The sequence below is a fragment of the Trichechus manatus genome, unplaced genomic scaffold (assembly GCF_000243295.1).
Source record: "Trichechus manatus latirostris isolate Lorelei unplaced genomic scaffold, TriManLat1.0 scaffold00179, whole genome shotgun sequence".
In the NCBI taxonomy this organism is placed as follows: domain Eukaryota; kingdom Metazoa; phylum Chordata; class Mammalia; order Sirenia; family Trichechidae; genus Trichechus; species Trichechus manatus.
This window is the reverse complement of record NW_004444115.1, coordinates 1,270,199-1,297,133: the sequence shown is the minus strand read 5'-3', so window position 1 is coordinate 1,297,133 and position 26,935 is coordinate 1,270,199. Positions and strand designations below refer to the sequence as shown.

The window sequence follows — 26,935 nt, the reverse complement described above, 5'->3', positions numbered from 1 at the left end:
CACAGAAGTCCTGCGTGGTTTGTGGGTATATGTGTGGGGAGGTGCTGTGACCCCTGCGGACGCGCCACTGTGGGAACTGTTGACCACTTAGAGAGACAGACACCAGATGAGCAGGCAAAAGAATTGGGGCTTGGACCCCAGCCCACTCCCGGGGCCGGGAGACAGGCCAGCCGGAAGCCTGCAGTGCTCGTGCCTGAGCCTAGCTGGTGGTGTAGCGGGGATGGTGGCTCAGACAGGGCCTGCCAGCCCACTGTGGGGTGAAGCCAGACCTCCGAGGCCCTGCGTCTCACTGTGTCCACTACTTGGCAGAGGCTGGCAGGGCTGGCTGTGCCCTGCTCCCTGGGGTGTGGGTGGCTCCTGGGTTGGGGCTCACCAGAGAGGTCTCCACTGGGGCCCTCCTGGGCATGGGCTACGTGTCCCGCCTCCTCTGGGGAAGGAGAAAGATGCAGAGGGACTTGGAGATTTGGGTGCCCTCTCACCAGTCTGAGAAGCAGGGAGGAGAGAGTGAAGAAGGGAGGGTGGGAGGGGGAGGGGAACAGCGAATGAAGTCATTCCCCAGAAGAGCCCTGGTCCCGTCTCCCTGGAGAAGTCGCCATGCTTTTCCCAGAAGAGACCGTTTGCTGCCAGTGCCCCCAGGCCTCCTGTCCTGACCCACTGCCCGTTCTCTCACTGACACACTCACTTCCAGGGCTCCATGAATGTTTATTGAACATTCTGGGGGTGGGGTCTCTTAGCCTGCCCCCCGCAGACCCCTCCTTTGGGCCCCACCTGGGAGGTAGAGGAGAGGTGGGTGCAGAAGGAGGGGTTGAGGGAGTGTAGCCTGGATGTCACGGGAAGGTGCCTGAGGTGCCTATAAGTTAGCCAGGGCTGGGGCCCGGGAGCTCCGCTGTTTGTTCACAGTGCTCAGGAGCTGCTGCACATATGAGGTCAGCAGGTCGTCCATCTTGTAGCCCTGGACGGGGACAGGGTTGAGTCAGAGACCGTGGGGTGCAGGGGGTGTGGGGGTCTTGGACTAGTGGCATCCTCAGTTCTCTGTCCCAGCAGCACACCTGGGCAGGGAAGGTCCTGCTGGCTGGGTGTGCCCATTTCTGCCTACCCTGTGGGTGCCCTGTTTCTCCTCCCGCTTCACAGTGGCCCTGGACCACAGGGAACCTGTCGTAAGGCCTTTCCACTGTGGCTGCTGGGTGCGGGCCCTGAGTAACTCGCCCAGCCCCTTCTCTCACCCCAACCGGGTTCTGCCGGGCCAGCCTGGTCTCTGCTCACTTTCTGAGCACGGGTGGCCCAGGGCTCACTGTGAGCAGCTCTCCTGGTTGCAGTGGGGGTGAGGGTGGCAAAGCTGGCTATGCCCTGCTCCATGGGGTGTGGGAGGGGTTTGGGTTGGGGCTCACCAGAGAGGTCTCACATAGCAAGCGGCTGCCCCGGCCCAGGCTCCCCAAAACCATGTGGAAGTAGGTGCTGCCGCTGCTCCAGCTGGCGATCTTGGTGAAGGGGTAGGTGGTGAGCAGCTCCTGGGGAAAGCAGGCAGGCGTGGTCAGGGGCTGTGTGTGAGTGTGTGTGTGTGTGAGTGTGTGTGTGCTGGGGGCAGGAGAGTAGGTAGTGAGCAGCTCCTGGGGAAAGCAGGAAGGCATGGTAAGGGGCTGTGTGTGTGTGTGTGTGTGTGCGCGCGCGCTGGAGGTAGGAGGGTAGGTGTGATACACCTGAGCAGGTGACTGCAGCCTCACCCGCACACGGCTCCTGGGGACCCCGGCAGCTCCCTCCCCACCAGCCCTGTCTGAGGCTCTGCTACCTTGGTCTTGGGGTGGATGAGCAGAACCCCGTGTCGGTTGATGGCAATAAGGACGATGTCAGGATAGGAGGGCTCCGAGGTTTGCTGGGAAGGGAGGGCACAGTGGTCACAGCCTGCCCAGGAGGCCAGGTGGCCAGCTCCCAGGGGCTCATCTTCCCTGTGGCACATGCACACGTGCACACTCACATACATATTCACACATACACATCTACACACCCCCACACTCTCACATAAACACATACCTATTCACACTTACATACACACACCCTCACACACATTCACACATACATGTATACACACACATACATTTACATATTCACACATATATACACCCTCACACTCTCACACACATATTCATACACATTACAGTCACACACACTCATACACTTACATACACATACACTTACGCTTATACACACATCCTCACATACACACACATATTCACACATACACCCTCACACACACACATTCACACATACACATTCCCACACTCACACTCACACACATTCACACACACATATACACACACCCTCATACATACTCATACACTTACATATTCACACATACACTTACACATATACGCACACCCTCACACACTCACATTCACACTCATACACTCACACTTACATATCCACACACTTACACATACACACACACCCTCACACACACTTGCTTCTGCCAAACATGGCCACCAGCTCCCACCCCAGACAAGTCTGCTGGGCCAGAGCTGAGGGTCTGCCGGAGTAGGCGTGGGGCAGGCCTACCTTCACCTCAAAGAAGGCAGACCCAAAGGTGGGCCACCGGCAGATCCACTTCAGAAAGGCCACCTTGGCCTCCTCCACCGTCTTGTCTACGTGCTTGTCATAGGCCAGAGGGATGTTCTGGGGAGGTGAGAGCGGTGAGGGGCTGGCTGGGGCCGTGCTGCATGGGGCAGAGCAACTCGTCTGGAGGCCCAGATGGGCCCCTGCAGGGCACCCCAGGGTCTCTAAGGCCCCAGTATAGAGCCGGGAGATTTGATGCCCACAGATTGGTGTACCCACCCCATCCTGGGAATGTGTTCAGGGCCCTGAGGGAGGGCCAGCAGGGCCCCAAGGCCCTCCTCAGCCTTCATCGAGCACCTTTTTCCACTCCTCCGATGACATCAGACGCATAAGGTTTTCAGGCACGAGTTGCCGCAGGATCTTGGGGACACTAGCCAGCTGGGACCGGTCATTGTCAAACTGGGCCTTGTAGATGAGGCCTGCCAGGTGGACGGCATCCTCCCTCGAACACTTGTGGAAACCACGCAGGTACTTGGGCAGCTCCTGGAGCAATGGGCATGTGTATACTTGAGAGCTGGGCCTCAGGCGCCTTCCCGCTCAGGTAACAGGGACACTCTAGGAGGACCTAGCTGGCAACTCGTGAAAGCCTTCAGGGGAGAATTTTTGGCAAGGGAACAACCACTGAGTGGGCAGAGCCCTCACATCTCACCAGACCCCTGGGCTTGGCACTGTGGGTGCAGGCTGGTGTTTCTCAGGCTGCGGGAGCCCCATCCTTACCCTCCCCTTTGGCAGTGGTGCTGCCAGTGCTGGTACATTCACTGTCCCCAAATGCTGCTGCCATTTGGCTCAGTCTCCAGGACAGCCCAGCTCAGCCTGCCATCCCCTGTGGGGCGGGTGTCCTGCCTGCTAACTCCTCCGCCTCTGAGGGCTGGAGTGTGGAGGGAAGAGGGTGGGCCCGGCACACCCAGCCAGGGCAAGAGGGTGGAGGGAAGGAGGGTGGCCCCAGCACACACCCCAGGGCTGGCTGGGGCTGGCCTGGTCAGTGGGAGGGCAGCTTGGCCCCAGTACCTGGTGGTAATGGAGTATGGTGTCTGCATTCACATCCTTCCCCGGGACCACATTGAGCCACAGTTTCCGCATGAAGAGTACCTGGTAGGGGAGTGTCACGGCGGCCCCTGGGCAAGGGGCGGCAGTCAGCACCAAGCCTGCTCTGCAGCCCGACTCCAGCCCTTGGCCACCCACTGCCCAGCAGGCCTGGCCTGGTGCTGGCCTCCCACCTGCTGCCTAGCCCCTGCAGCCCCTCACATTCTGCCTTTGCTCCTCCTGTACTCCTGACTGGAAAGCCACCCACCTCTTTGGCTCCAGTTCCCACTCACCCTTCAGGACGAGGTGGGACTGCCTTCAGGAACGTTCCTGGGCCTCCCAGTGGGGTCAGGCAGTTGCCTGGCCCACAGCCCCTGTGCACCCCGTATCACCCTGCATTCTGCCATCTGCTCTGGGCCTGTCCTCATGCTCTGTGCCTGCCCAAGCTGAGAGTGCTTCCTGGGCAGGGCTGGGTTATACACACCTATGCCCTTCTGCCTGGCACCAGGGCCTGGCTATACACCATCGCCCAGAGAGATAAAGGGGAATGAATGAATGGGCATGGGAATCATGCAGAAGATCTCGGGCTAACTTCCCAGGCACAGGCCTGAGTGGGGGGAGAGGTCGAGCCTGATTGCAGAGTGGTACTGGGGGGAGCAGAGTGGCAGGCACTCCCTTCCCTCCTCCCACTTCCCCGCCCTGCCCCACAGAGAGCCCCTTTCACCTTCTTTCTGGGGCTTGTTCTTCTTCACCCAGTCAGACACCTGTCTCAAGGAGTCGAAGAAGAAGTCTCCCTCCTTCTGGCTGAAAACCTGGGGTGGGTGGGTGAGGGGGAGGCAGGGAGGTGTGTGGGTGGAGCTGCGTTGGGGTGGGGGGGTGGCGCTGGAGCAGTGGGGCCCAGCTGGGCCATACAGCCTGGTAGATTGAGTGCCATGTCGGGAGTACCAGTCAGTTGGGGTGGGCTCTAGGTCCACCACCCACTTTCCTTCTGACTGAGGTGGGCAGCAAGGGACCCAACCAGCACAGGTGGGGTGGGCGGCTGACGTCCAGGTTATTCTAGGTGGCCTCCACAGGCCACACCCCACCCGCCCGCCTGCCCGGCGCACCTTGTCGGCGATCTTGACAAAGAGGCTGCAACCCTCCCAGGAGGCCAGCTGCAGCTTGGCGGCGATGCTCTGGCACACGTCCCGCACCCGGGTGTTGGCACCCACCTCCAGCATCTGGGCAGAGAGGTGGTGAGTGAGGCCTTGAAAGCTGCTCGCCCCAGACAAGGCAGCCTGGGACAGCCCTGTGAAGCCCGATAGGCATGTTCCTGGCTGAGACGTGGGGTGGCCAGCTACGGGCCAGGGATGCTGAGCTCCCCTTCCAGAAAGAGCCCAGTTGTGCAGCCATAGAGCACATTGCCCCGGGGCCCAGGCCTGGCCTCCTGACTTGCTCTGAGAAGCCTGCAGCCAGATCGTGGCAACATTCGGTGTCGGACTTGATACCCCCAGGGCTGCAAAGGCCTTCCCCAGGACGGCAGCTCTGTCTCCTTGCCCACTCATGTCTGCTCCTTGGCCAGGGGCCTCTGCACCCCACTAGGTCCTGATGGGCCTTCCTCCTCCCAGCTGGCCCCTCTGCCCTCGCAGCCCCAGTCCCAGAGCTCTGCCCACAAAGCATACCCACAAAGCACTAGGCCAGGTCAGAAGCCTTTGGAGCTCCACAAGGCCCACAGCCTCAGCCTCCCTACCCACACTTCTGGCCTCCTCTCTCCCGGATTTGCTGTGCTTCACCAGCCTGTAACACCCAACTCGTGCCTTTGGGGAAGTCCTTACTTCTGACTCCCTGAGGCCACTCCCCTCCCGCTGCTCCCCTGGAGCTCCTGCACGCCTGGGGGCACAGCCTGTGCTGTGGGCCTCGGAGGCTGCATCCTGTCCCAGCCCAGACAGGACCTGGTTTGCACAGGGTGCTCAGGTCATGTTCATGGGGTCGATTTCTCAGGGGAGATGGAGGGGGCACTGCTGAGAATGGGCCTTGTTGATCCCATGTCCCTCAGCTTTCCCTGCACATCAGCCAGAAGGGAGAGGTGCCCGCAGCCCCCACGAGGCGGAGACCCTTGGGCAGCCCCGCCTATAAGCCGGGCTTTCATGCGGAGGGCAGGCCCGCCTCACCTTGCTGGTGTCATTGGGGAAGTAGACCTTGTGGCAGATGCGGGTGATGTTCTGCTCTGCGGCCTCCACCTCCACCTGGTGCAAGGGCTGCTTCCGGGGGCCTGCTCTGGAACAGGACAGAACACTGTGGACACAAGCCTGCCCACCCTACCCGCCGGGCCCTGGCCTCCAGGCCTGGGGGGTACTGTTTATGCTCCATCTGCCTTATATAGACAGAGACTTTCCAGCTAAGAACTATGTGTGAGAAAAAAACAAGGAAAAGCATCGGGACCCTGCCTAGGGTACTCAGCACACATGGCCCCCAGGGAGGCGGCAAAGGCAGGCCTGGTCTCACCCTCCAGGGACAAACATGAAGGCACCCAGGCCAGCCAGGCTGGGGTGGGATGCTGGGGTTGATCTGTGTTCTTGTTCTCACACAGCAGGGGCATCGGGCAGGGGCAGGCCCCACCTCCCCCTGCACGGCCAGGGCTGCCACTGAAGTCACAGGCTGCTCACTCTGCCAAGCCCAGGGGGTGACTTCTGTTCTCACCCCTCCCCCATGGCCACAGGGAGGCCACACCACAGGAGGCCGGAGGCACTGAAGAGAACCAAGACCAACCCAAGGAGAACTTCCCAACTGTGGGACAGACAAGGTGCACACAGACTGGGAGGGCTGGGCCTCTGAACTCGGCTGTCCTTGGCTGGGGCTGGGGCTGGGGCGGGAGGATGGACTGCTTGGGGCATCCAGGTCACCCTCTGGCCTCCAGGCAGTTCCCTCTGTGCCCTGGGCCTGTAGCGGTGGGGCTATGACATTGTCCAAGACCCCCTGTGTCTCATCCTCTGCCTGTCTCCCTGGGGCTCAGCAGCCTGGTCCTGCTTCCGCACACTGATGCTGGTTTCTGGAGAGGATGACTCTGCTGGTGAACTGCACCCTCACACCCACACACCGGGCTCGCCCAAACCTCCACTGGGTTGCCTGCACGGATAGGCACTGCTGACCCTGGGCCAGTGCGCCAGAGAGCATGGGGGCGGCGGGCTAACCTCAGAACCCTCTGGAGGCGGCGGCTGCAGTCAGGGGCCAGTAGCTTCTTCCTTCGAGTGTCCACAAACTTCTGGGCATGGGGCAGCAGCGCCTTGCTGGGCGGGAAGAGGCCCGTGCAGAGCCATAGCAGCTGCCAGCCCCGCTCCTCGCTGTGCCTGGGGGGGCAGAGGCGTAGTGAGGGAAGGGCCAGAGGGGGGTACTTGTCCTTGGGCACAAGTTCAAGGGGGTGCCAGATGAGGCACAGAATGACATTCTAAGGTGCCACAACTATAAAAGAAAGGCACCTGAGTCAGCTGGATAAGAGAGGGAAATGCATTTCTGCTGACTCATTCCTGCTATCAACGCCCATTCATCTTGAAATTGGGGTGGGGGAGGAGCAACTTAGAGATTGCCCTTGGGTGCTTGTTACCCTTGCTATTCCCCTGCTGGGGGGGTGGCCCTTGTCAGCCAGGAGGGCTCCTCCTGAGGCCCAGGCCAGCCCGGCATGTTGGGGAGTGAGGTATGTGATGTGACCCAAGGCCGAGGGTGTATGAGGGGAGGCTGGCCAGGGTGAAGAGGCACTGGGCCCAGGCAAGGCTGCACCATGCCAGCTGCTGCCCAACACCAGAGGGCTTTCATGCCACAGTCTCATCTGGGATGGGGAGGAGCCCTGTGTCCCTTCTGTGGAGGGGAGCATGAGGTTCAGTGGGCTATGGCCTGCTGAGTCACAGAGCAGAGCAGTGGGAGCAGGCCCCTGGCCTAGAGCTGACATTTCCCCTCTGAGCAATGGGCACAGCCTCCCGGGGCAGGACAGACGGACAACCCGCGTGTGCTGGTCACCCCCCAGCAGACCTGTTGGAGTTGTGTGTCAGCTGCTTCAGGATCTGGCAGTAGACCTCGTCCTGCAGGGCCACATCTTGGACGGCCAATGAGAAGATATGGTCTGTGAGCTCCAGGGAGGACCAGGCCTGTCTCGAGGGGTAGTCACCCATGTACTTGAGGATGGGTGCAGCTGTCAAGGAGAACTGGGCTGTGGGTGGCCCCCAGGAGAAAGAGTTACAATCTGTCATCTCAACTGGCTGCCTTGGCCCCATGCTGACCCTCACTCTGACCTGAGGCTGACCCCTGACCCTGACCTCAAGCTGATCCTCTGACCCATGGCTAGACACTGATCTATGACCTTGGCTCCCCACCAACCCCCACCTCAGTCTCTCATTAACCCGTGATCTGGCCCCTCCAACCCAGAGTCATACTGGCCCCTGACCCTGGCCACACACTAAGCCTTGACCCTGGCTTCACACTAAACTTCGACCTTGGCCTCACACTTACCCTCGGCCCTGGACCCACATTAATCCTTGACCCTAGCCCCACATTAACTCTTGACCCTGGCCTCACCCTAACCTTCGACCTTGGCCTCACACTTACCCTCGACCATGGACCCACATCAATCCTTGACTCCAGCCCCACACTAACCCTTGACCCTGGCCCTGCACTGATCCTGCCCCAGACACATGGCAAGCAGCATGCTGGCTCCGCCCTGCACTTTATGCAGCCAGCCCCCTCCCAGGGCAGCTGTGGGGCAGGGAGGGGTAGCGCCGGAGGGGAAGGATATCCATGAAGGTCTGGCAGGCGCAGTCCCGCAATTCGGCATTGGCATGGACACGCTTGAGCAGAGGCTGCCGCAGTGGCTCAGAGGAGTGAGCCCACAGGTGGCCCCGGGCCCGGGCGAACACGGCTTTGCTGACTGTCTCCTTCTCTGGGGCCCTGTCAGGATGGAGACCAGGCATGGGGACCGCCTCAGGGCTTCTCTCCCCTGGCTCTTCTTCTGCCCCGCCACCCCTCCCCACCCCCTGCACAGTAGGGACAGAGACCCAGGCTCCAACCAGCACCCCGTGGGGGCTGTGCCCTCTGCCCTCACTGGACTCATCTGTAAGGTGTGTCACTGCCACACCCTCCTGGCTCCTCTAAGACTGTTTGCTTTGCCCCCTCCCCCCACCCCTGTTTCCCTGGGAGGGTCAGGTCTGGGTGGGCACCTGAAGAACTCATAGGAAAATTCCTCCAGGGTGTGTGGCTTCTCCTTGGGCTGCTCCTCAGGCAAGGGCTCTGTGGACCCCTCCTCCTGGGCCACCAGCTTCCGCTTCTCAGGTGACATGGCCAGCAGGCTCTGTGGGGGCACAGGCTTGGGTATGCAGCAGCCACTGCCCACAAGGCCCCGCCTCAAAGCTCCCCCTGGTCTGGTAGTCTCGGGGAAGGGCCTGGCCTGCCCCCTCCTGTGTCACTGCTGACTCAGCCTCTCTGAGCCTGTTTCCTATCCCTTAGGGGGATTAGCGCTAACGGCTCTGCGGCCTGACCACTCCGTTTGGGGTGCAGCCAGCGGGGTTCCTCAGACTCATGGCCCATGCCTCAGGACACCTCTCCTCAGGGACATCTCTCACCCCTGCCCTATTGCCTGGTTCCCCTCCTTCAGTCATCAGCACAAACATCCCTCCCTCAGGGCGAGCCCCCACCTACAATTCGGCTCCCATAACAACCAGTGTTTCTTCTTGGAAGGAGTTTGCACATTGCAATTAATTGGCTGTTAATTGCAATTATCCCTAAGGACAGAACTGCTATTGTGTTCATTCCTGCATTGCAGGCACACAGTAGGTGCTCAATATGTGCATGTTGGAATGCCTGCCCGTTCCTGCCTTCAAAAGGTATAGCAGTGGTGGCTGGTCTTGGGGGCTGGGCTGGGTGTGTCGTGCGGGTAGCGGGACAAGGGCCTCCACGGCATCAGCTGTGGGTCAGGGTCCAAGTGAGGCAGAGGCTGAGGACAGGATGGTTTGGTCCCCCGGTGGGAGAGGAGGGAGGGGGCTCCCATCACTGAGCACCTGCTAAATGATGGCACTGCCCAAACACAGTCTGTGCCATCGACATGATCACCCTGCGGGACACTAGGGGCTGTGGAGTGACCTGATGCCAAGGTCACCACCGGCCTCTGCAAGGTGAGATGCTGGCCCCTGAGCTGGCTCCCGGTTAGCATCCCGGGCCAGGCTGCGTGGAGATGGCGTGCAGTTACCAGCAGCGGTGTCGAGGGTTTGATGACGGTGGGGATGATGTAGAGGCAGGCCATGGGCACCAGCCCCGTCCGTCCTGTCCTGTCATTCTGGCCCAGGGTCCAGTTCTCAGAGGCCAGTAGCCCCTGCTTCTTCGTCAGGATCAGCAAGTCCCCCTTCTTGAAGGTCAGGAGGGTGGCATCATCTGTGAGTGCAGGTCACACACGAGAACAAAAACCCTCTGTTTACTGGGCTCTGCAGGGCCGACTGTGCTGGCACTCCTGTTTTCCTTGACTGGTGAGGAAACAGGCCCAGAGCAGCTGCCCGGCCCCAGGCAGTGAGGGGTGAGGATGGGAGCCTCCAGCTGGGGCCCAGGGCACAGGCCCTTCCCTACACCCACCCATGTGTACTCCAAGACTCAGAGGCCAGACCAGGAGATGGCCTTTGGGGCAGAGGCGGGTGGACAAGGGAAGGGAGAATGTACAGGCTGGGGTCACAGGCTGAGCCTGAGTGATAGTAAAGTGGCCCACTGTGTGACCTCGCTGTGAGAGGGAGATGCTGAGGAGAGTACCTCCCTCCCTCCTGGGGCTGGGGTGGGACTGAAGGCGGGGCCCGGGATCACACACTGGGGGCTGACTGGAGACCCCAAGCCCTGCCCTGCCTGGGCAGCGGTCAGTCAACACCTGCTGCCTCCTCTGTGTCCCAGGGGACACAGAAGACCCTGCAGTTCCTGTGCGCGCCCTCTGGGGCTCCCCACACCCTCCCCATAGCCCATGACCCTCTGGTCCCCTCTCTGCAGCTCTGGCTGCTTGGACTCAGACCCCTAGCCTTCCTAGCTGTGTGACCTTGGGCTGTCTACTTCTCTTCTCTGAGCCCCCAGTTCTGGTCTATAAAGTAAGGTCACAGGGTGGGGCCGATGCTCAAAGCACAGCTGGCCAGGTTGTTCACTGGGGTGTTGGGGGCACACACTCCACCCTTCTCCATGTTCTGAGCCAAGGTCCACCCTGGAGGACTTGAGATCACCTTTTCAAAACCCCTCATTTTACAGAAGAGGAAACAGAGGCTGAGAGAGGGAAGGGTCTCTCCCAAAGCTGTCTACCATGGTGGGCTGTAAACCCTCTCCCACTTAGCAACCCCCAGCTGGCAACATTCCATCAGCTGGCCTGGGCCCCTTGCTGTGCCCCTCCCAGCTAGGCACCTGTGGCCTTCCTGTCCTGCAGGGCCATGGTGAACACAGACCGCTCCTTCAGGCCCTCCAGGAACATGGCCACCAGCTCTGCGATGGCCACACTGCTGGGGGTCGCAAACTCGTACTCCTCTTCGTGCAGCGTGGAGAGTGTCAGCCTCTGCCCGCCCTGGGCTGCCCTGAGGGGACACAGCGCACTGCATGACCAGAGGCCTCCGCCCTCCCCTGCCTCCTCCCCTCGTTGGCCTCAGAGGGGAGGACTCTCTGGAGCTACAGGGGAGGGGCTGTAGTTCACCAGGGCCAGAGGCAGAACCTGAAAGGGGTCTGAGCCTAGGTCAGCCAGCTTCTCCCAAGTGGCCAGGGCGGGGCAGAAGGGGTTATGGCCCGAGCTCAGGGTCCCTGGCCTCAGAGGCAGTGGGAGGCACCCAGCTCCAGTATGTGAGGGTCAGCTCTGGGGAGGTGGGGAGGTGGTGGTGGGGACAGGGCCACCACGGGGCAGTACACAGAGCGTGCGAGCTGAGATGGGGCACCTGCTCTGCCATGTGTTAGCCCTGGGACCTCCAGCGAGCTGCTGAGCCTGTGTGTGCTCGGGTTACTCATCTGCAGAATGGGTGGTGCTGCAAAATCTTCATCGCATACGTGGGCGTACCCAGCACGCAGCCAGTGTCAGCAGATGGGGCCTGAGCCTGCCCATCACAGTGGGAGCCACCACAGTGGTCGTGCTAGGCTGGGTGTGCTTTAGCCAAGAGGCGACGCTGGCAGGGCATGAGAGGACACCCCAGAGGGCTCGGAGGCCTTCCCAGTAGGGACAGCCTTGGAGGCTATTGGGGTGGGGTTGGGCGTGTTGGAGGCCCGGCCCAATCCTGAGGCGGCACACACCCAGGCCCTGCCCCATCCCTCTCCCTGGAGATCCATGTCCTCAACTACCCTCAGCATGAGCAGTTCCAGACCATGAACAGAGAAGGGGCCTGCTAAATGAACATGCACCAAGAGGGCTGCTACAAGCTTGGTGTGCTCATTTCCAGGTGGATCTGGGTTTCTAAAAACGGCCCCTGAAGGGGGCAATGTTAATGCACAGAAACAGTATTTAATAGGGGACAAGTAGGGTAGTTCCCTACTCAAATGACCATCAGACCATACCTGTTGATCCTTGCCCCCCACCCACCTCCGCTGGCTCCCGGGGACAAGAAGCCTCCTCTCTCCTCTCTCCCTGAGCCCCCAGATGCATTGTTTCAAGGACTCAGATTGTGATTTGGGGCATCTTCTCTCAGGGCACCCACCTGTTGGTGACCAGGCCCGTGACCTCTGGGAAGGAGAGTTCTAGAAGCACCTTCTCTCTCTGGTCCAGGAAGTACAGCCCTTTCCAGTTCACAGCTAAGATCAGCTTAGTCTTGGGCAGTCGAGGGCCTGGAGGGAGGATAGGTGATGTGAAGTCTGGGCTGGCCCCAGGGCCCAGGCTTCCCCAGCCTTTCAGGTGTCATTACCGGAGAGTGTGGTGACTTCAAACAGCCGGGAGAAGAGCAGTGGCCACTGCAGGCGAGCCATGTCCACCACTTGCTCCCGCACAGCCAACACTGTTGCCTGCTTCTGGGTGTACGGCGCCTGTGGGGGCGAGAGCCAGGGCTGGGGACGCCGGTGTCACCTCCACCATGCATCTCTCATCCTCCACCACTGCCTGCATCACCTGCCACCCCATCCTGTCCTAATCCCTCACCCAGTGTTCAGTTTGTTTATGTGATGAACCATTCTGTGAAGTTTCTACCTTAGGTAGGGCAAAAGCCCGGTGAGGGTTAGGGGCTGGAGAAGCTCTGGTGGGCTGGCTTCAGCCCTCTGTTTGCCTTCTTTTGGGTGAGGACCCTTCATGAAGTGGTTTTGAGAAGAGAGGAAGGCTTTACACTTCTTTAATGTCTGGATGCCAAAGGGTTGTAGGGTAGGCTGCTGCTTGGTGTGTCTCAGCAGAGGCTGTGTGTCTATGTCTGTGCATGTGTGTCTGTGTGCGTGTCTGTGCATGTGTGCATGTGTGTGCACGTGTGTCTGTGCACGTGTCTGTGCATGTGTCTGTGTGTGTCTGTGCACGTGTGTGCATGTGTGTCTGTGCATGTCCGTGTCTGTGTCTGTGTGTGTGTGTATGCATGTCTGTGTGTGCATGTCTGTGCATGTGTCTATGCATGGGTGTGCATGTGTGTGTGCATGTGCATGGCTGTGCATGGGTGTCTGTGTGTGTGCATATCTGTGCATGTGTGTCTGTGCATGCATGTCTCTGTGCATGTGCATGTCTGTGCATGGGTGCCTGTGTGTGTGCATGTCTGTGCATGTGTGTCTGTGCTTGTGCGTGTTTGAGTGTGCATGCATGTGTGTGCATGTGCATGTCTGTACGTGTGTGTGTGCATGTCTGTGTGTGTGTATACACGTCTGTGCATGTGTCTGTGCACGTGTCTGTGCATGTGTGTCTGTGCATGTGCATGTGTGCCTGTGCATCTGTGTGTCTGTGCATGTGTGTGCATGTGTGTCTGTGCATGTGTCTGTGGGTGTGTGTGTCTGTGCATGCGTCTGTGTGCATATGTCTGTGCATGTGTGTGTGCATATGTGTCTGTGCATGTGTCTGTGTGTGTGTGTCTTTGCATGTGTGTCTGTGCACCTGCCTGTGCATGTCTGTGCACGTGTGTGTGTGTGCATGTTGGTGCATGTGTGTCTGTGCGTGTGTGTGCACGTGTGTCTGTGCACACATCTGTGCATGTGTGTATGCATCTGTGTGTCTGCATGTTCATGTCTGTGCACATGCATGTCTGTGCATGTGCGTGTCTGTGCACATCTGTGCACGTGTCTGCACGTCTGTGCACTCATGTCTGTGTGCATGTCTATGCCTGTGTCTGCATGTATGTCTCTGTGTATCTGTGCACATGTATCTGCATGTGTGTCTTGAGCACCTGTGTGCATGTGTCTGTACCTGCTAGTGTCTGTGTGCATGTGTCTGTGCATGTCTCTGTATGTCTGTGGACATGTGCCTGTGCACCTGTGTCAGTGTGCATGTCTGTGCCTGTGTCTATGAGTTTGTCTGGGTGTGTGCTTGTACTTGCTCTTGCATACACACACAGGCCCCAAGGGTCTGTGTGTTGCTCTGTGCCTGAGGCCGGTTTGGTGTATCTGTGTCACTGGTACCTCCCTGTCTTTCTTCTCTGACTTCTTCTTCTGTATATTTGGGGTGTCTCTCAGGGACCCCATACCTTCATCTGAACTTCCTGTCTTCTAGGTCCCTGTTTTCAAGTTTTCTTCCTTCTCTGTCTTGACTCCTCTCCCCATCATCTGTCCCATAACTGGTTATAATATACAGTGGAGCTTTCTTTTTACTGCCTGTTCGTTGAATAAAATGCTACTTGTTTATTCCTACTTTCAAAATTGGCTGGGAATCTTCATATGCTGGTTTTGGGACTGTAAGTTGATACACCATGTCTGAAGGGTGGTTTGGCATCATGCAATCTGCCTAAAATGTTTTAGAGCATTCATACACTTTGACCCAGTAATCTCACTTCTAGGAATTTATCCTGATAAAATAACTGTCAAGTGTATAAAAGTGGCTCATCTCATTGCTTTAATAATGAAAAATGGGGAATAACCTTAATATTCATCAATAGGAATCAGTGAAGTGAATTACAATTCATTAATGCAATGAAGTACTATGTAGCCATTACGTACGAAGATAGAAGTTGGTATTAGTGACATAGAAAGCTAGCTCCACGTTATGTGATTAAGTGAACAAGCAGGTTGGAAGTTGTCAGTATGGTACGGTCCTGTTTTTAAGTGTATCTCTCTCTCTCTCTCTTATCACACCCACATCCACGTCTCAGCTGTATACTGAAGAACAGAAACTAGTCTGGAAAGATACACACCACAGTGTGATGATTTCTTTGATGTGATATTATCAGTGATACCATATTTTTCTTTGTATTTGTGTTTTTGGTTTACTTGGTACACGTTTTAAATGTTTAATAGAAATGTCCATGAAGCTATGCTCACTTTGGAAAAAAAGTGGTGGGTGAACATTTCATAATTCTTTACCCTCACCCATTCCCCACTCCCCAAATTACTTGTGTTCATTTGGGTTCATGTGCTCCTCTGCCCCCCTGCCCCTGTCTTGGGGCCCTAAAAATCCATGGTTTCGCTCCTGCAAATGCACCCACTCAGGCTGGAAAGCACCAGAAATGACCAAGAGGACTTTGCTGTCCTGACCAAGGAGTATTCCAGGGGATGCTAATGAGCGTCTGTGGAATAGAGGTTCTGTGGTCAAACACGTTTGGGCAATCAGGCTTCTTTCCTGCAGGACTTCTTAGAGCCTTGAATAAGGGACAGTGCATTGTGACTCACCAGGAATGGACAGAGCAAGTAGCGTTTCCCAAGTCAGAGGAGCATGACTGAAGGGGCCCTCTTTGGGAATGGCCCTCTAGGATGGCAGAATGGAGGCTGCCTCCCAAGGCTGTCTCCTCTGCACCTTTCTGAGCTCTGATGGCACTGTTGTCTGTGCCCTCTGTTGGCATTTATCTTCTTGACACTGGGCTGTCACCCAGGGATTGCCTTCTTATTCCCTGCCTTGTCCTTGGTCTAGAGTGTCACGGGGTCATCAGGGGTCATTAACCTCCAGGCTTTTATCCTTGGTGCCCCCACATGCACAGTTGTCCCACAGCAGCCGCAACAGCTGGGCCTGGACACCTGAGACAGTTGTGCCCTGCAGGCCCCTGGGAAGAAGGGCACTCCAACAGAGGAGCAGAGGGATGCAGCCCAGGCTGGGAAATCAAGTGGTGTGTCTTGGCTGTCCCCTCCTGGGTGGGAATTCTGGGGGTATAGCAGAAACCTCCTCTGATCAGGGTGATTCTGAGAATGCTGCCTGGGGCTGGCTGTGGGGCAGGGAGGTGGTGAGCCTCTGGGGAGCTCTGCCCTGGGCTGTGTCCACATGGGGAGGTGGACGCAGCAATGGTCTCGCTCTCCAGATCAGCACATCACATGCGGGGCCTGGGAGGGGCTGCAGAGGGGCTGGGGGAGGCTGGGTGTCAGGAGAGGAAGCCTCCAAGGGCAGGCCTTCGATGACGAGGCCACACCACAATTGGTGGTCAGCAGCTGTGGATGCCCTCACAAACCAAAAGGCTGAGGCCAGCCCAATGCTGCAGGAGGGGCTGCCACAGGGGTGGGCTGCCCTGCCCGTATTCCCAGGTTCACTTGAAAGGAAGGGGGAAGGTGGAGTGGCCTGCAGCAGGGAGCTGAGCTGAATGAAGCTGCTTACCCTGACGAGCCTCAGCTAGCCTTAATTGGCAAGTTCAGGTTTCCCCACTACCAGGGGGCCAGAGGGTCCATGGCGAAGGCCAGTTATGGAGACAAAAGGGCTCCATCCCCTCTGCACACCCAGGCTGCAGGGTGGACCGCAGAGTGGACGCACTCAGGTTGCAGGTAGACACTCAGCCCCACCCCCCCAGAAGTGTCCAGGCTGCGGGGAGGCTGACCTTGGTGTGGGCAGCAGCAACAAGGCTAGCCCACTTCTCAGGGGGCTTGGTCCTGTACAGCTTGGCGGGAATGCAGCTGGGCAGCAGTTCCTGGATGGCCTCACTGCTCGCCGAGGCACCGAGCTGCTCGTAGCAGTGCCGAGCCAGCAGCTCCACCAGCTCTTCCTCCTATACAGCCCCATGGGCAGATGTGGCAGGTGAGGGGAGACAGGGCCTCTTCTGTATGCCCCGCCCCTCACCCAAGCTCCTCAACACAGCAGAGCTGACAGGCTGCTCAGACAAGAACTGGCCCTCTAGGCAGGACCTGCCCCTCCCCAAACGAAACCACCACTTGCCTTGACTGGGCCCAGTGCAGGTGGCGCGCCTGTTGGCAGATGGAGGACAGGGGAGACTCCCTGTGCTCCTCTACCACCCCTCTGGCAGCCAGGGAGTGGTGGGGGGCTCAGGGCCTTGGGTGGAACCCCAGTGTTGCTACTACCAGTAGGGTAAACGTGGACCAGGCCTCAGTCCTCAGTGATCAACGGGCTTCTGTCAGGACTCAGATGGATCCTGTGCCAGAGCCTGGCTCCAAGCAGCCCTGCTCTCCCCAGGAGACCAAAGACCTGCAGAGCCACTGGCTGGTCTGCCCTCTGGGCCCGTCCCCTCTAGGCTCCCTGCCTCCAGGGCCTAGTCCTGCGCTGCTTCCCCCACCCACCACCCCATTCTGCTTCTAGGACTGCTGAAGCTGCCTCTGGCCCACTCTAGCCACCAGAGCGGCCTGCTGACTCACTCTCAGAGAGGTCTGCACCTGCCAAACAGGTGCAGAGCTGCTCCCAGGCCTTCATGAGCACGGTCTCGGCTGTCACAACAACCTTACAAAATAGGTACTGTCACTCTTGGCACTTTCCAGACGTGGGCCTGAGGCTCAGAGAGGGACTTGCCGAGGTCACACCACCAGGAAGAGGCAGAGATGGGACCTGAACTCGGGCACTAGGGCTCTTGCCACGTTCTTGACCACCAGGCCTTGCTGCCCCGTAAACAGAGCTGCTGTGGTGTGGCCAGGCTGGGCCTGGGCCCGACTGTGGGGCCTTCCCCACCTGTTGCTGATTCCACGGACCCCATAGGCCTGGCAGACCTTGGTCCAAGGGGGAGGTGATGAAGGGCTTAGAGGGGATGCTGCACCCCCAGCAGAGTGCCCAGGACCTGCTCCAACTGTCTCCTTGGCACCACCCTCTGCCCTCTGCCTTCTTGTCTGTGGTGCTTCTATGGGCGACGCACCCCACTCTCCCTCTGCCCCTCTGCATTCTGTTCTCAGTTACCTTCTGAGTCCAAGGCCCCCTCCCCCACAGAGTGCTCCCCAGTTACTGCAGCCCAGGCTAACCCACCCTTGTACTGACCCCCTGCCCTGGAACCCGTTTCTCTCTCAGGCCCCTCACCTTCTCGAAGCTGTACTCGCTGGACCAGACTCCGTGGAGGACTTGGCGGTAAATGAGCTCGGTGCTGACAGGGTCCTCCTTGGAGTCGTGCCAGGGGGTGAAGAACTCCTTCCGGAAGTAGATGCGCCAGGGCGACTGGCGCTCGCTCTCGCCCCGCTCCCGGGCCAGCTGCTCACACTGGGCAACGGCGTCCATTACGTGATCGCGCCCACTGCCCAGTGACCAGAACTGAGGCCAGAACCGGGCAGCGGGTTAGTGGCCATTGGGAGTCCACAGCCCAGTGGATGCCCACCCTCTGTACATGTGTCTGGAAGGTGTGCTCACTACCAGTGGTTGCTCCTGGAGGGTGGGGACCTCAGAGCTCAACGTGGGTGCGGGGCCAAGCTGGCCGCCATCCACTTCCGCTGAGTGGAGGAACTGCTGGATGCCTGAGGGGTTTCTACAAACGGGCATGGCCAAAGGAGTCACAGGTTGACCCTGGCCGAGGTGACACAGCAGTAACACCCTGGTGGGTTGGTGTGAGTGTGTCTGCATCTGAGGGTGTGAGGTGTCCATGGTGCAGGCGTGGGAATATGGGTGTCTAGGTAGGCTGCCATGCAGAGTTACAGTGGGCTGTGCAGTGTGACCCTGTCTACCTGGCCATGTCGGAGGGTGATTTGGAGCAGGCTTGTTGGAGTCCCTAGCTATCAGTGTGCGGGCCATAAGCAGGGGGACTCTGGCTGCCCAGTGTGGCAGGGAAGCAACAAGGGTTGTGTGTGACACTGTTTGGGGCTGAGGTATGGCTGCTGGAGTTGTGTATGTGAACATTTGGGCTGCTGGTTGTGAAGGCATTTCTGGGTGTGTATATGGTATACATACGTGTGTATATGTGTATGTGTATGCATGTGTGTATCTGTGTATGTGTGTATCTGTGTGTGTGTTTATGTACACACATGTGTGTGGTGGCCAGGTGGTCCTGGGGTGAGAGCTTGAGCTTCGGGGCCCTCTGGCCTGGGTGTGTGAGGCCAGGACTCATACCTTGTTGTACACGGCGACATAGAGGGAAAAGCCCAGGTGGTCGCTGAGGCCCTGCTTATGGGCGATGTGCAGGCAGACTTCCCGCGCCGTGGAGGCTGAGTCGACCGTGATGGTCAGGGTCTCTCCAGTCACCATGGTGATATGGACTGGGATGTGCTTTTTGGACTTGACAGCCTGGGTGGCAGTGGAGACTTAGGACCCTCTGCCCCGCAGGCTCCTGGGCTTGGCTTGTGGCTTCAGGAACCTCAGAGCGAAGGCCAGCCCACCACCACCATCCCACCTATGCGCCTCTCCCAAGCCCATGTTTCCTGAGGCCTGGGACCTTCTGAAGCCCCAGTGTCACCCACAGGGCTCGGTCTGAGTTAACAGTGAGGCCCCACTCACATCTGTTGCCTGATCCAGGGGACACTACACACACCCGCAATCCGTGTGCTTCCACAAGGCCCCCCCACCCCGAGCTCCAGGGATGCAGCCGGCAGGCAGGCTGTCCCACTTTTAGATCAGAGCCCTGAGCTTTGGCAAGGCTGTGACTTAGAATCATACATGGTCAGAAGTCCAATATCTGGAACACTTTCGGGTCCACGAAAGCTATCTTTCCTCATACTCACACAGTGGCTACCAGTTCACCTGCAATCCCAGGGCTTCTGAACCAAGCAGGTAAAATGAAGTGGGTAGGGAGGGAGATGTGGTGGGCTCACGTGGCTGGTGAGAAGTGGGAAGGGGTGTGACAGGAGATGACCGACAGCCTCCTGGTGTAGGATAGAGGACCTGCCCTAGGAGAAGGTGTCCACACTGCCTGTCGCCTGTCCCTGCCAGCACCTACCTGTAGCTCCAGCCAGGAGGGGGGCTCCGTGCGTACCCCATTGGCATAGGTACGTCTCAGGCGCTTAGCACAGAAAGGTCCGTAGCCTGCCGGCCCTTGGCCGATGAAGTTCAGCAAATACTGGCAGGTGAGGAAGGGGGAGAAGGAGAGGAAGACACTTAGAACGGAGACCAATTTTTATTTCCTGTCCAAACAAAGATTAAAAAAAAATTATAACACTTAGTGTTGGTGCAGTGTGGTGAGACGGGCACTCACACGCTTAAGAAGGAACATGAATCAGTACAACCTTTCTGGAGCCCTGGTGGTGCTGTGGTTAAGAGCTCGGCTGCTAACCAAAAGGTTGGCTGTTCAAATCCACCAGCCACTCCTTGGAAACCCTATGAGGCAGTTCTGCTCTGTCCTGTAGGATCGTTGAGTTGGAATTGACTTGATGGCAATGGGTACAACCTTTCTGGGGAGCAATTTGGCAATACGTACCATAGTCTTAGAGTGTTCATACTCTTTGACCCAATAATTCAAGGCTATCCTAAAAATATATATTTTTTAAATCACAGTGTTATTTATAGTAATAAACAACTGGAAGCCTCATAAATGTCCATCAACAAGTTAAGTATCTTCTGGGACAACTGCATAATAGATGGCGTTAAAGCTGCTTCCTGCTGCCTCCCAGGGGAGAGGTGAGGAAATCCAACTGATTTTCTGTACAGTCACAATTATGGCACTGTAACACCGCAAAAGGCCAGAAGAAAATATCAAGAGGAGTTACCTGTTGGGGTGACTTTTCTTTTCAGAGGTTCTCCATTTTCCACATATTACTTTATAGACAGAATAAAAAGTTGTACTACAGAAGTGAAGCCTGGGGTCTGTAGCACTTGGGAACATCTCCCCCAGTGTGCCCCTCTACTTTCCGTTCTAAGGACTGGAAGAGGTGCAGCAGCCGACCCCTAGTCGGTGCCCCTCCCAAGATGCCTTTGTCTTTCCTTCACACATTTCATCCATGGTCTCATTTTAGCCTCAAAAGAGCCCCAGTGAAATGGCCCTGTGGACACTGAGTTGAGGCTTGGAAGGAGCTAGATTCAGTATCCTCTTTTACAGATGGGGAAACTGAGGCCCAGGGAAGCGCAGGCAGGGCTGCTTATCCTGGCCTGCGGTACAGGAGAACTAGGAGAACTAGCCACGGACCTGGATTTCTGGAGCCACTCTTCCCACCACCCCACCCTCCCCCGCCCAGCCCTCCCACCTTCATGAACCTCTCTGAGGGCGGGAAGCAGCCCAAGCAGAGGCTAAGCAGGATCCAGCCTCGGGCCAGGCTGCTCATTTTGAAGTTCTCTGAGAGCTGCTTGCAGATCTGGCAGTAAATCTCATCCCTGAAATAGACAGACCAGTGGGATGGCAGGCTGGGGGCTGGGAGAAGGGGGAGGGGGCAACTGAAAGGAGACACACGTCTCTTCTGCACCCTGGGTGGCGTCATGTCCCCTGTCCGGGCCCACCTGGACCCTGTCATTTCCCAGGACCAAGCCACCTCTGCTGTTTTCCCAGGGCCTGGGGACCGCACTCCCTTTAGCCCTCATTTCCTGTCTTACCAAACAAACCCCAGCTCCTCTTCCCATCATCTCGTCCCCTCAGGCGTTTGCTCTCTCTCTCACTTCCTCACTTGTCTGCCCCACAATGTCCTTATTATGTTACTCCCTCGGCCCTCTCTGCCCTGGCCTTCAGCTGTAGGCATGGATGGAGGAGGTCCCCATGGGTCTCCAGCAGCATCCCTGCCCTTTGCACCACCCGGTCTACTCACAGTTATTTCAAACCTTCTGTCTCTACCTTGAGGCCCTACCCCCTTCCCTGAATGAGGCCACTCATCCTCCACTGCAGAGAGAAAAAGGGGACTTCATGGGAGAACCCTCAACTCCTCACTCCTGACCAGCTCCCACCCCTACAGGCTCATGAACCCCTCCTTTCTGTCTCCTCTTGCAGGGCAAGGAGGGAGGTTCTCCCAGATCCTTCCTCCCTGACTCAAGCCTCCATCATCTTAATGTCCCATAAGCCCCATTTGGATGTCCCATAAGCCCCTCAAATCCAACATATCCAGAGGCCAACATCTTTCCCCTAATACCCAGCAATGTGCTGATGAAAGTCCTACAACCAACTCTCAAGGGAAAATAAGCCCTGATTTGTTGCATTTGCCAATTTCCATGGTGTAAATATTCCCACAAAGGCCCATTTCAAGCTACTGTTGTCATCCCTAAACACAGAGTTGGGAAGAGATGTGCAAAGTTGGCTCTCATGATCTGGAGAGTCATCTCCAGCCCACCCTCACTTTTTGTATCACCTTCATCCTAGACTTCTTCCTTCCTCTCATCTCCCAAATCCATTCAGTGCTGCATCCTACCATCCGCCTCCTGATGTTTTCTCTGTCCCCTTGTCTCCTACTCCCTGGGCCATCCCTCATGAGCTGTCTCTGACCTCTGGAACAGCCCCCTCCTGGTCTCCTGCCCTTAGGCTCCAACTCTCCATGTTGTTGCCTGGGAGATCTTTCTAGAAATCAATTATGATCATGGTCCTCTCATGCTTAAAACGTTTCCCCCCTGCCCTTAGGACTGAATCCAAACTCCATGCCCCAGCTGAGAAACTTGGGATTCCAGACCCATTAGGCTGTTTCAAGGCACTGTGACCTTGTTTGCCTTACCCCTTCTACCTATGAGCACCTTTCCTCCTTCTCACCTCACCTGGTCCACGAAAGCATTAAGACTACTTCTCTTTGGTACCCCTACTGGACCCTGAACAGATTCGCATCTTATCACATCCCATTACTGTGGCTTTCCTGGTCCTTCCGGCCCACAGACTAAGTGGTGAGCTCCTCAAGGATAAAGACTCATCTTCTTCCTCTTTCCATTTCAAAGCTCAGCCCGTGGCCTGACCCTGAGTGGGTACTTAGTACATGTTAATTGAATGTGTGACCAGATGTGGGATGAGGAATTTGCTTTTGTCTTGGATTTGGCTTTAAAGCCAAGGACAGATAGATGATAATATCCAACATCGTAAAGAGACATTCTCTTAGGAGTTACTAAAAGACGACAGAACCAGTCCAGCCACCATACCACCTCCAGCCTGCATATGGGAAGACTGGAACTTTGGAAGGAGATTCCTGGAAGGCACTTCATAGGAGTAGAGAGATATCTGGCCTATTTCCACTCCCTTCAAGTGACGGGGGTGAGTGGCACTCAGGGGAATCCCAGGACAATTGCTAATAGGAATGGGGGCTGTCTGTCAGAGACAAGACATATCTATCTTACTCCCCATCCAAGGCGTGCTGAGTTGCAGAAGCCCATCAGCCCACCACAGGGTACTGAGCTAGAGCACAGTGACAGGGTTCTTGAGAATGTTTCACTGACTCATGTACTCTGGAGTTGGAGGTCTCCGTGAACAGAAACTGGTGCCTGCTTCCTCCTGGGGAATTTAAGCTACACTTGAGGGCAGGATGGAGACAGAATAGTGAGGATCCGGGAATTGCACTTGTATTGTTTGGTGGGACAAGGATGAATGAGCTTCCTATTGCCCAAGAGAATGCCATGGAAGGAAATGGGCTGAGGCATCTTGATGGGATCCCTCACAAGCAGGCAGCCCATCATTCCAGAAGTCTACAGAAGAGGCTGTGGGACATTCCACTGGGGGCTGGAGTTGGCAAGGGAGCTCACGTGATCAGTGAGTGTTCCATCCTCAGTTGGAGACTGACACTGTGTGGAAGTTCCTGCAGAGGGTTTTATCCGAAGAACCCACAATGCACCTCACTGAGACACAGCTTATAGATGTCTGCTGTATTGGAGGACATGGTGGCCAGTGAGGTTTATGGCTTAAACCATGAGAGAGCTACCAACAGCACAAACAAAGTTAAAAAAGTTGCCCAGTCAGTGTCATGCAAGGGAGCTAAAACTCAGATAGAAGCCGTGTAGCTTTACTGGCTTGAAGAATCAGAGGACAGAGTTTAGGGTAACCATACCAGCTGAAAAGTGAGGAGGAAAATCTCAGAAAGGAGAGAACCGGAGGAGGGGAGACCTAAATCCTGCATATAATCCTAAATCTCTGGCCTGACCCTTCATCTCTGGACATGTGAGGTTGACTGCAGGCAGTCCAGCTATGACTAAAGTAACTGAAAAGGGACTCCAGCTGCTGCCTGCACAGGGGAGACAAAGATTGAATCCAGCCAAGTTAATTGCCTGCTAAAGCAAAAAGTCAACACTCTTTGTAGGAATATAACAGAATCTAGAGTTTTTAAATGTATTCAACCTCAATGCCCAGGATGCAGGACATGGTGTCTAGTCTTAGACCTACGCACTGAGGAAATAACAGTAAAGTACTAGACATACAAGGACATAACAGGAAAACATGACAAACCTCATGAGAAAAGGCAGTAAATGGAGACCAGCTCCAAGATAACCCAGATGTTTAATTTAGCAGAAAAAGATTTTAAAACTATGCTCAGATATAAAGGAAATATGTTTACAGTGAATCAGCAAATAGGAACTCTTGGCAGAGAAAAAGAAACTATAAAAAAAGAACCAAGTGTAAATTCTAGGTATAAAAATACAGCATCTGAAGTAAAAAAAAATAATTACCAGATGAGCATAACAGCAGATTGGGGAAGAAAGAAAAAAAGATCAGTGAATCTGAAGACAGATCAATTAAAATTATCCAACCTAAAGAACAGAGAGGAAAAAAAAGAAAGAGAAAATAAACAGAGACTCAGGGACCTGAATGACAATATTAAAAGGTTTTATACAGGTTTAGTCAGAGTTCCAGAAGAAGAGGAGAGACAGAATGGAGCAGAAAAAAATTTTTGAAGAAATAATGGTCAATAATTTCCCAAGTTTGCTTAAAGAATATAGTATAAAATAAGTGAATCCCTAAAATACAGTAGTTTAACCCTTAAAGCATTACCTGCTTATTAAAATCTGCATGGAAACCCAATCCCTGTAAAGCAAATTGTATAAAGCAAAAATATATATAATATAAAGGAACTTGCTCATTTATATGGGTCCTGCACTAAAGCCTGCTCTAAAATGAATCACCAGCCCTTGATGAATCTGTGTTCATAAATCTAGGTTTTACTCATGGGTTTTCTTAATGCAGAGCAAGTAGAGAACCTTTGGTGGCTATATTATTTGCTGTAATGAGACCCAGTCTGCAGGCCCCAGGACAGGGAACAGAGAGGTAGGGTGTCTCCTGGGGAGCAAAAGGGAGGCTATGGACATGGGTGAGAGCCAATGTGGGGAGCCGCTGTTCTGAACGGAGGGGTGGGTGTGGGGACAAACCTGAGGCTTGGCCGTAGGATGGCATGGGCCACAATGAAGTGTACCTTCTCCAGGTTGGACATGGGTCGGTCTGAGATGGGGCTGTCAAGCTCAAATGCCTTTTCTTTGACGCTAAGCTGGCTGGCCACCTTGAGACCAAAAGATGGCAGTCAGGACAGTTGTGACTCCCCGTTTGCCAAGGAGGATGTCAGGGCTCTGGGAGGAGCGATAGCCTGGAGCCCCGCGTTAGGCTAGTGGCAGAGCTAAGACTAGAACTGGAATCTCCTAGACCTGGGCTCACCTGGCTTGTGATCTGGGAGGACCGCCTCAGCTTCATGGAGGAGATGTCCTTGGTCCCTCTGTCTCTGTGGCTGGGCCTCTGTAGGAGGAGGGAAGTTCCCAAGGGAAGGTGAGCCGGGCCCTCGCTGAGGGAGAGTGGGTGGCCTGGTGGCAGCTCCTTCTGCTCCAGGAGGGAGCTCAATGGTTCGAGCTCTCACGAGACAGCCACAGACAAGCCACTTGCCCAACCCTCCCCTGGGTTTTCTGCCCACCTTCCCATTAGGTTACCCACTATAGGCCCCAGAGCCCTCTGCCCTTCTGCCTTCCGCTTCTTGCCCTTGCCTGCCCCTGCCTCGGGTGCCGACATGGACCTCCTTGGTGGGCTTCTCTTCTCCTTGCTGTACCCATCCTACCTGAGGCCTCCTCCAGGGACAGCCTCCCTGCTGCTCCTGCTCATACCCTGGGTGTCCCATGGGCAAGCTGTCATGCTGTTGACGCGACAGTCCCTAACAGTTCTATGGGCTCTGTGGGACTAAGGTGGGCTTGTCCCTGGGTTCCCATGCATGGCTCGGGCTTGTTCCAGAGTCCTTGGGGTGGAGATGACTTAGGACAAGGGGGGATGGATGAATGGCCCTCTGCCTCAGAGCTTTCATTCACTTCTTAGCCTCAGCCACGGAGATCACACCTGCTTCACATTCCTCCAGCCCAGCCAGATCTTTTCGAGACAATGGTCACCACCTGCCTGCCTGATGGCTGCCCCAGCCTCCTGCATCACAGCCTCACACTCAGACCGAGGTCTGCATCCCTCAGATCTCGACCTCCTCCCTCAAGCCCTCAGGGGACCCCATGCACCTGGCCCCCCCAAACCCCAGGGCCTCCATGATGCCAGCTCTAGTCGTCCTCCTGAGTGCTTCTGCACCTCTCCCCATGCTCCCTGCACCCCATCTCACCCATGACACTGACTCCACACAGCCCTCTAGGCTGGGGCAATCCCATCTCACCAAGCCACTCCTGGTCGACTTACAAAGCCCAGTGCAGGCCCCCACCCCCCACATCTCACTGCATTCATGCTTCAGGCGAGCAGAGTCATCCCTGCCTTCTAGGTGGCTGCCTGGGAATCAAACCAAGAGAGAAGCGACTGGCCTATAGGCGTTCCATCACCAACAGCATCGGCTGTGCTGTTACTGTCTTTGAATCCTGTTGAAGTCAGATCTAATGTTCAGAGCCAGGGGACCCTCTCCACTAATGACTGCATGAACAAAAAGTCCTGGGTGCAATTAGGACTCAGGAGTTCTGAGTGAGATTCAGGATCAAACAGCCCTGGGTGACCCCAGTTCCAAGGCTGGGTTCAGGGCTCACCTCCCCCTTCTTGTCCAGCTTTCCCCAGACCTGTCCAGGTCCACTGGGCTGTGGAGACTGGGTGCTGCCCTGAATGCCCAGGGTGTTGTGGATCTGCTGTATCACTGAGCTGTCACGCAGGCTGGTCTTGGCAAAGAGCACCGGCTCCGGTAGGTCCCCCATGAACCTCAGGATGATGTTCCACACAGCCAGCGCAGCCTGGGGAAACCGGCAGAGGTCCACTGGAGCCCCAGCTGCAGCACTGCTCCGGCCCCAGTACCCCGGCCC

General features: G+C 56.5%; 1 protein-coding gene across 1 annotated transcript in view; it reads right to left on the bottom strand.

Moving 5' to 3' along the window:
• Positions 1-691: 691 nt before the first annotated feature.
• The window catches only part of MYO7B (myosin VIIB), a 135,991-nt gene continuing 109,747 nt past the window's right edge, over positions 692-26,935 (bottom strand). The window contains exons 23-46 of the mRNA XM_004387047.2: positions 26,699-26,866; positions 25,052-25,179; positions 20,986-21,112; positions 19,746-19,865; positions 18,923-19,096; positions 17,906-18,133; positions 16,491-16,658; positions 12,486-12,603; positions 12,282-12,408; positions 11,014-11,180; positions 9,839-10,020; positions 8,814-8,944; positions 8,393-8,544; positions 7,633-7,786; positions 6,801-6,956; positions 5,781-5,886; positions 4,737-4,850; positions 4,355-4,442; positions 3,616-3,722; positions 2,905-3,090; positions 2,551-2,667; positions 1,787-1,870; positions 1,389-1,508; positions 692-952 (exon numbers count right to left, since the gene is read on the bottom strand). Of these exons, the coding sequence (XP_004387104.1) occupies positions 851-952; positions 1,389-1,508; positions 1,787-1,870; positions 2,551-2,667; positions 2,905-3,090; positions 3,616-3,722; positions 4,355-4,442; positions 4,737-4,850; positions 5,781-5,886; positions 6,801-6,956; positions 7,633-7,786; positions 8,393-8,544; positions 8,814-8,944; positions 9,839-10,020; positions 11,014-11,180; positions 12,282-12,408; positions 12,486-12,603; positions 16,491-16,658; positions 17,906-18,133; positions 18,923-19,096; positions 19,746-19,865; positions 20,986-21,112; positions 25,052-25,179; positions 26,699-26,866 (3,324 nt within the window). The 3' untranslated portion in view covers positions 692-850. The remainder of the gene's footprint in view (positions 953-1,388; positions 1,509-1,786; positions 1,871-2,550; positions 2,668-2,904; positions 3,091-3,615; positions 3,723-4,354; positions 4,443-4,736; positions 4,851-5,780; positions 5,887-6,800; positions 6,957-7,632; positions 7,787-8,392; positions 8,545-8,813; positions 8,945-9,838; positions 10,021-11,013; positions 11,181-12,281; positions 12,409-12,485; positions 12,604-16,490; positions 16,659-17,905; positions 18,134-18,922; positions 19,097-19,745; positions 19,866-20,985; positions 21,113-25,051; positions 25,180-26,698; positions 26,867-26,935) is intronic.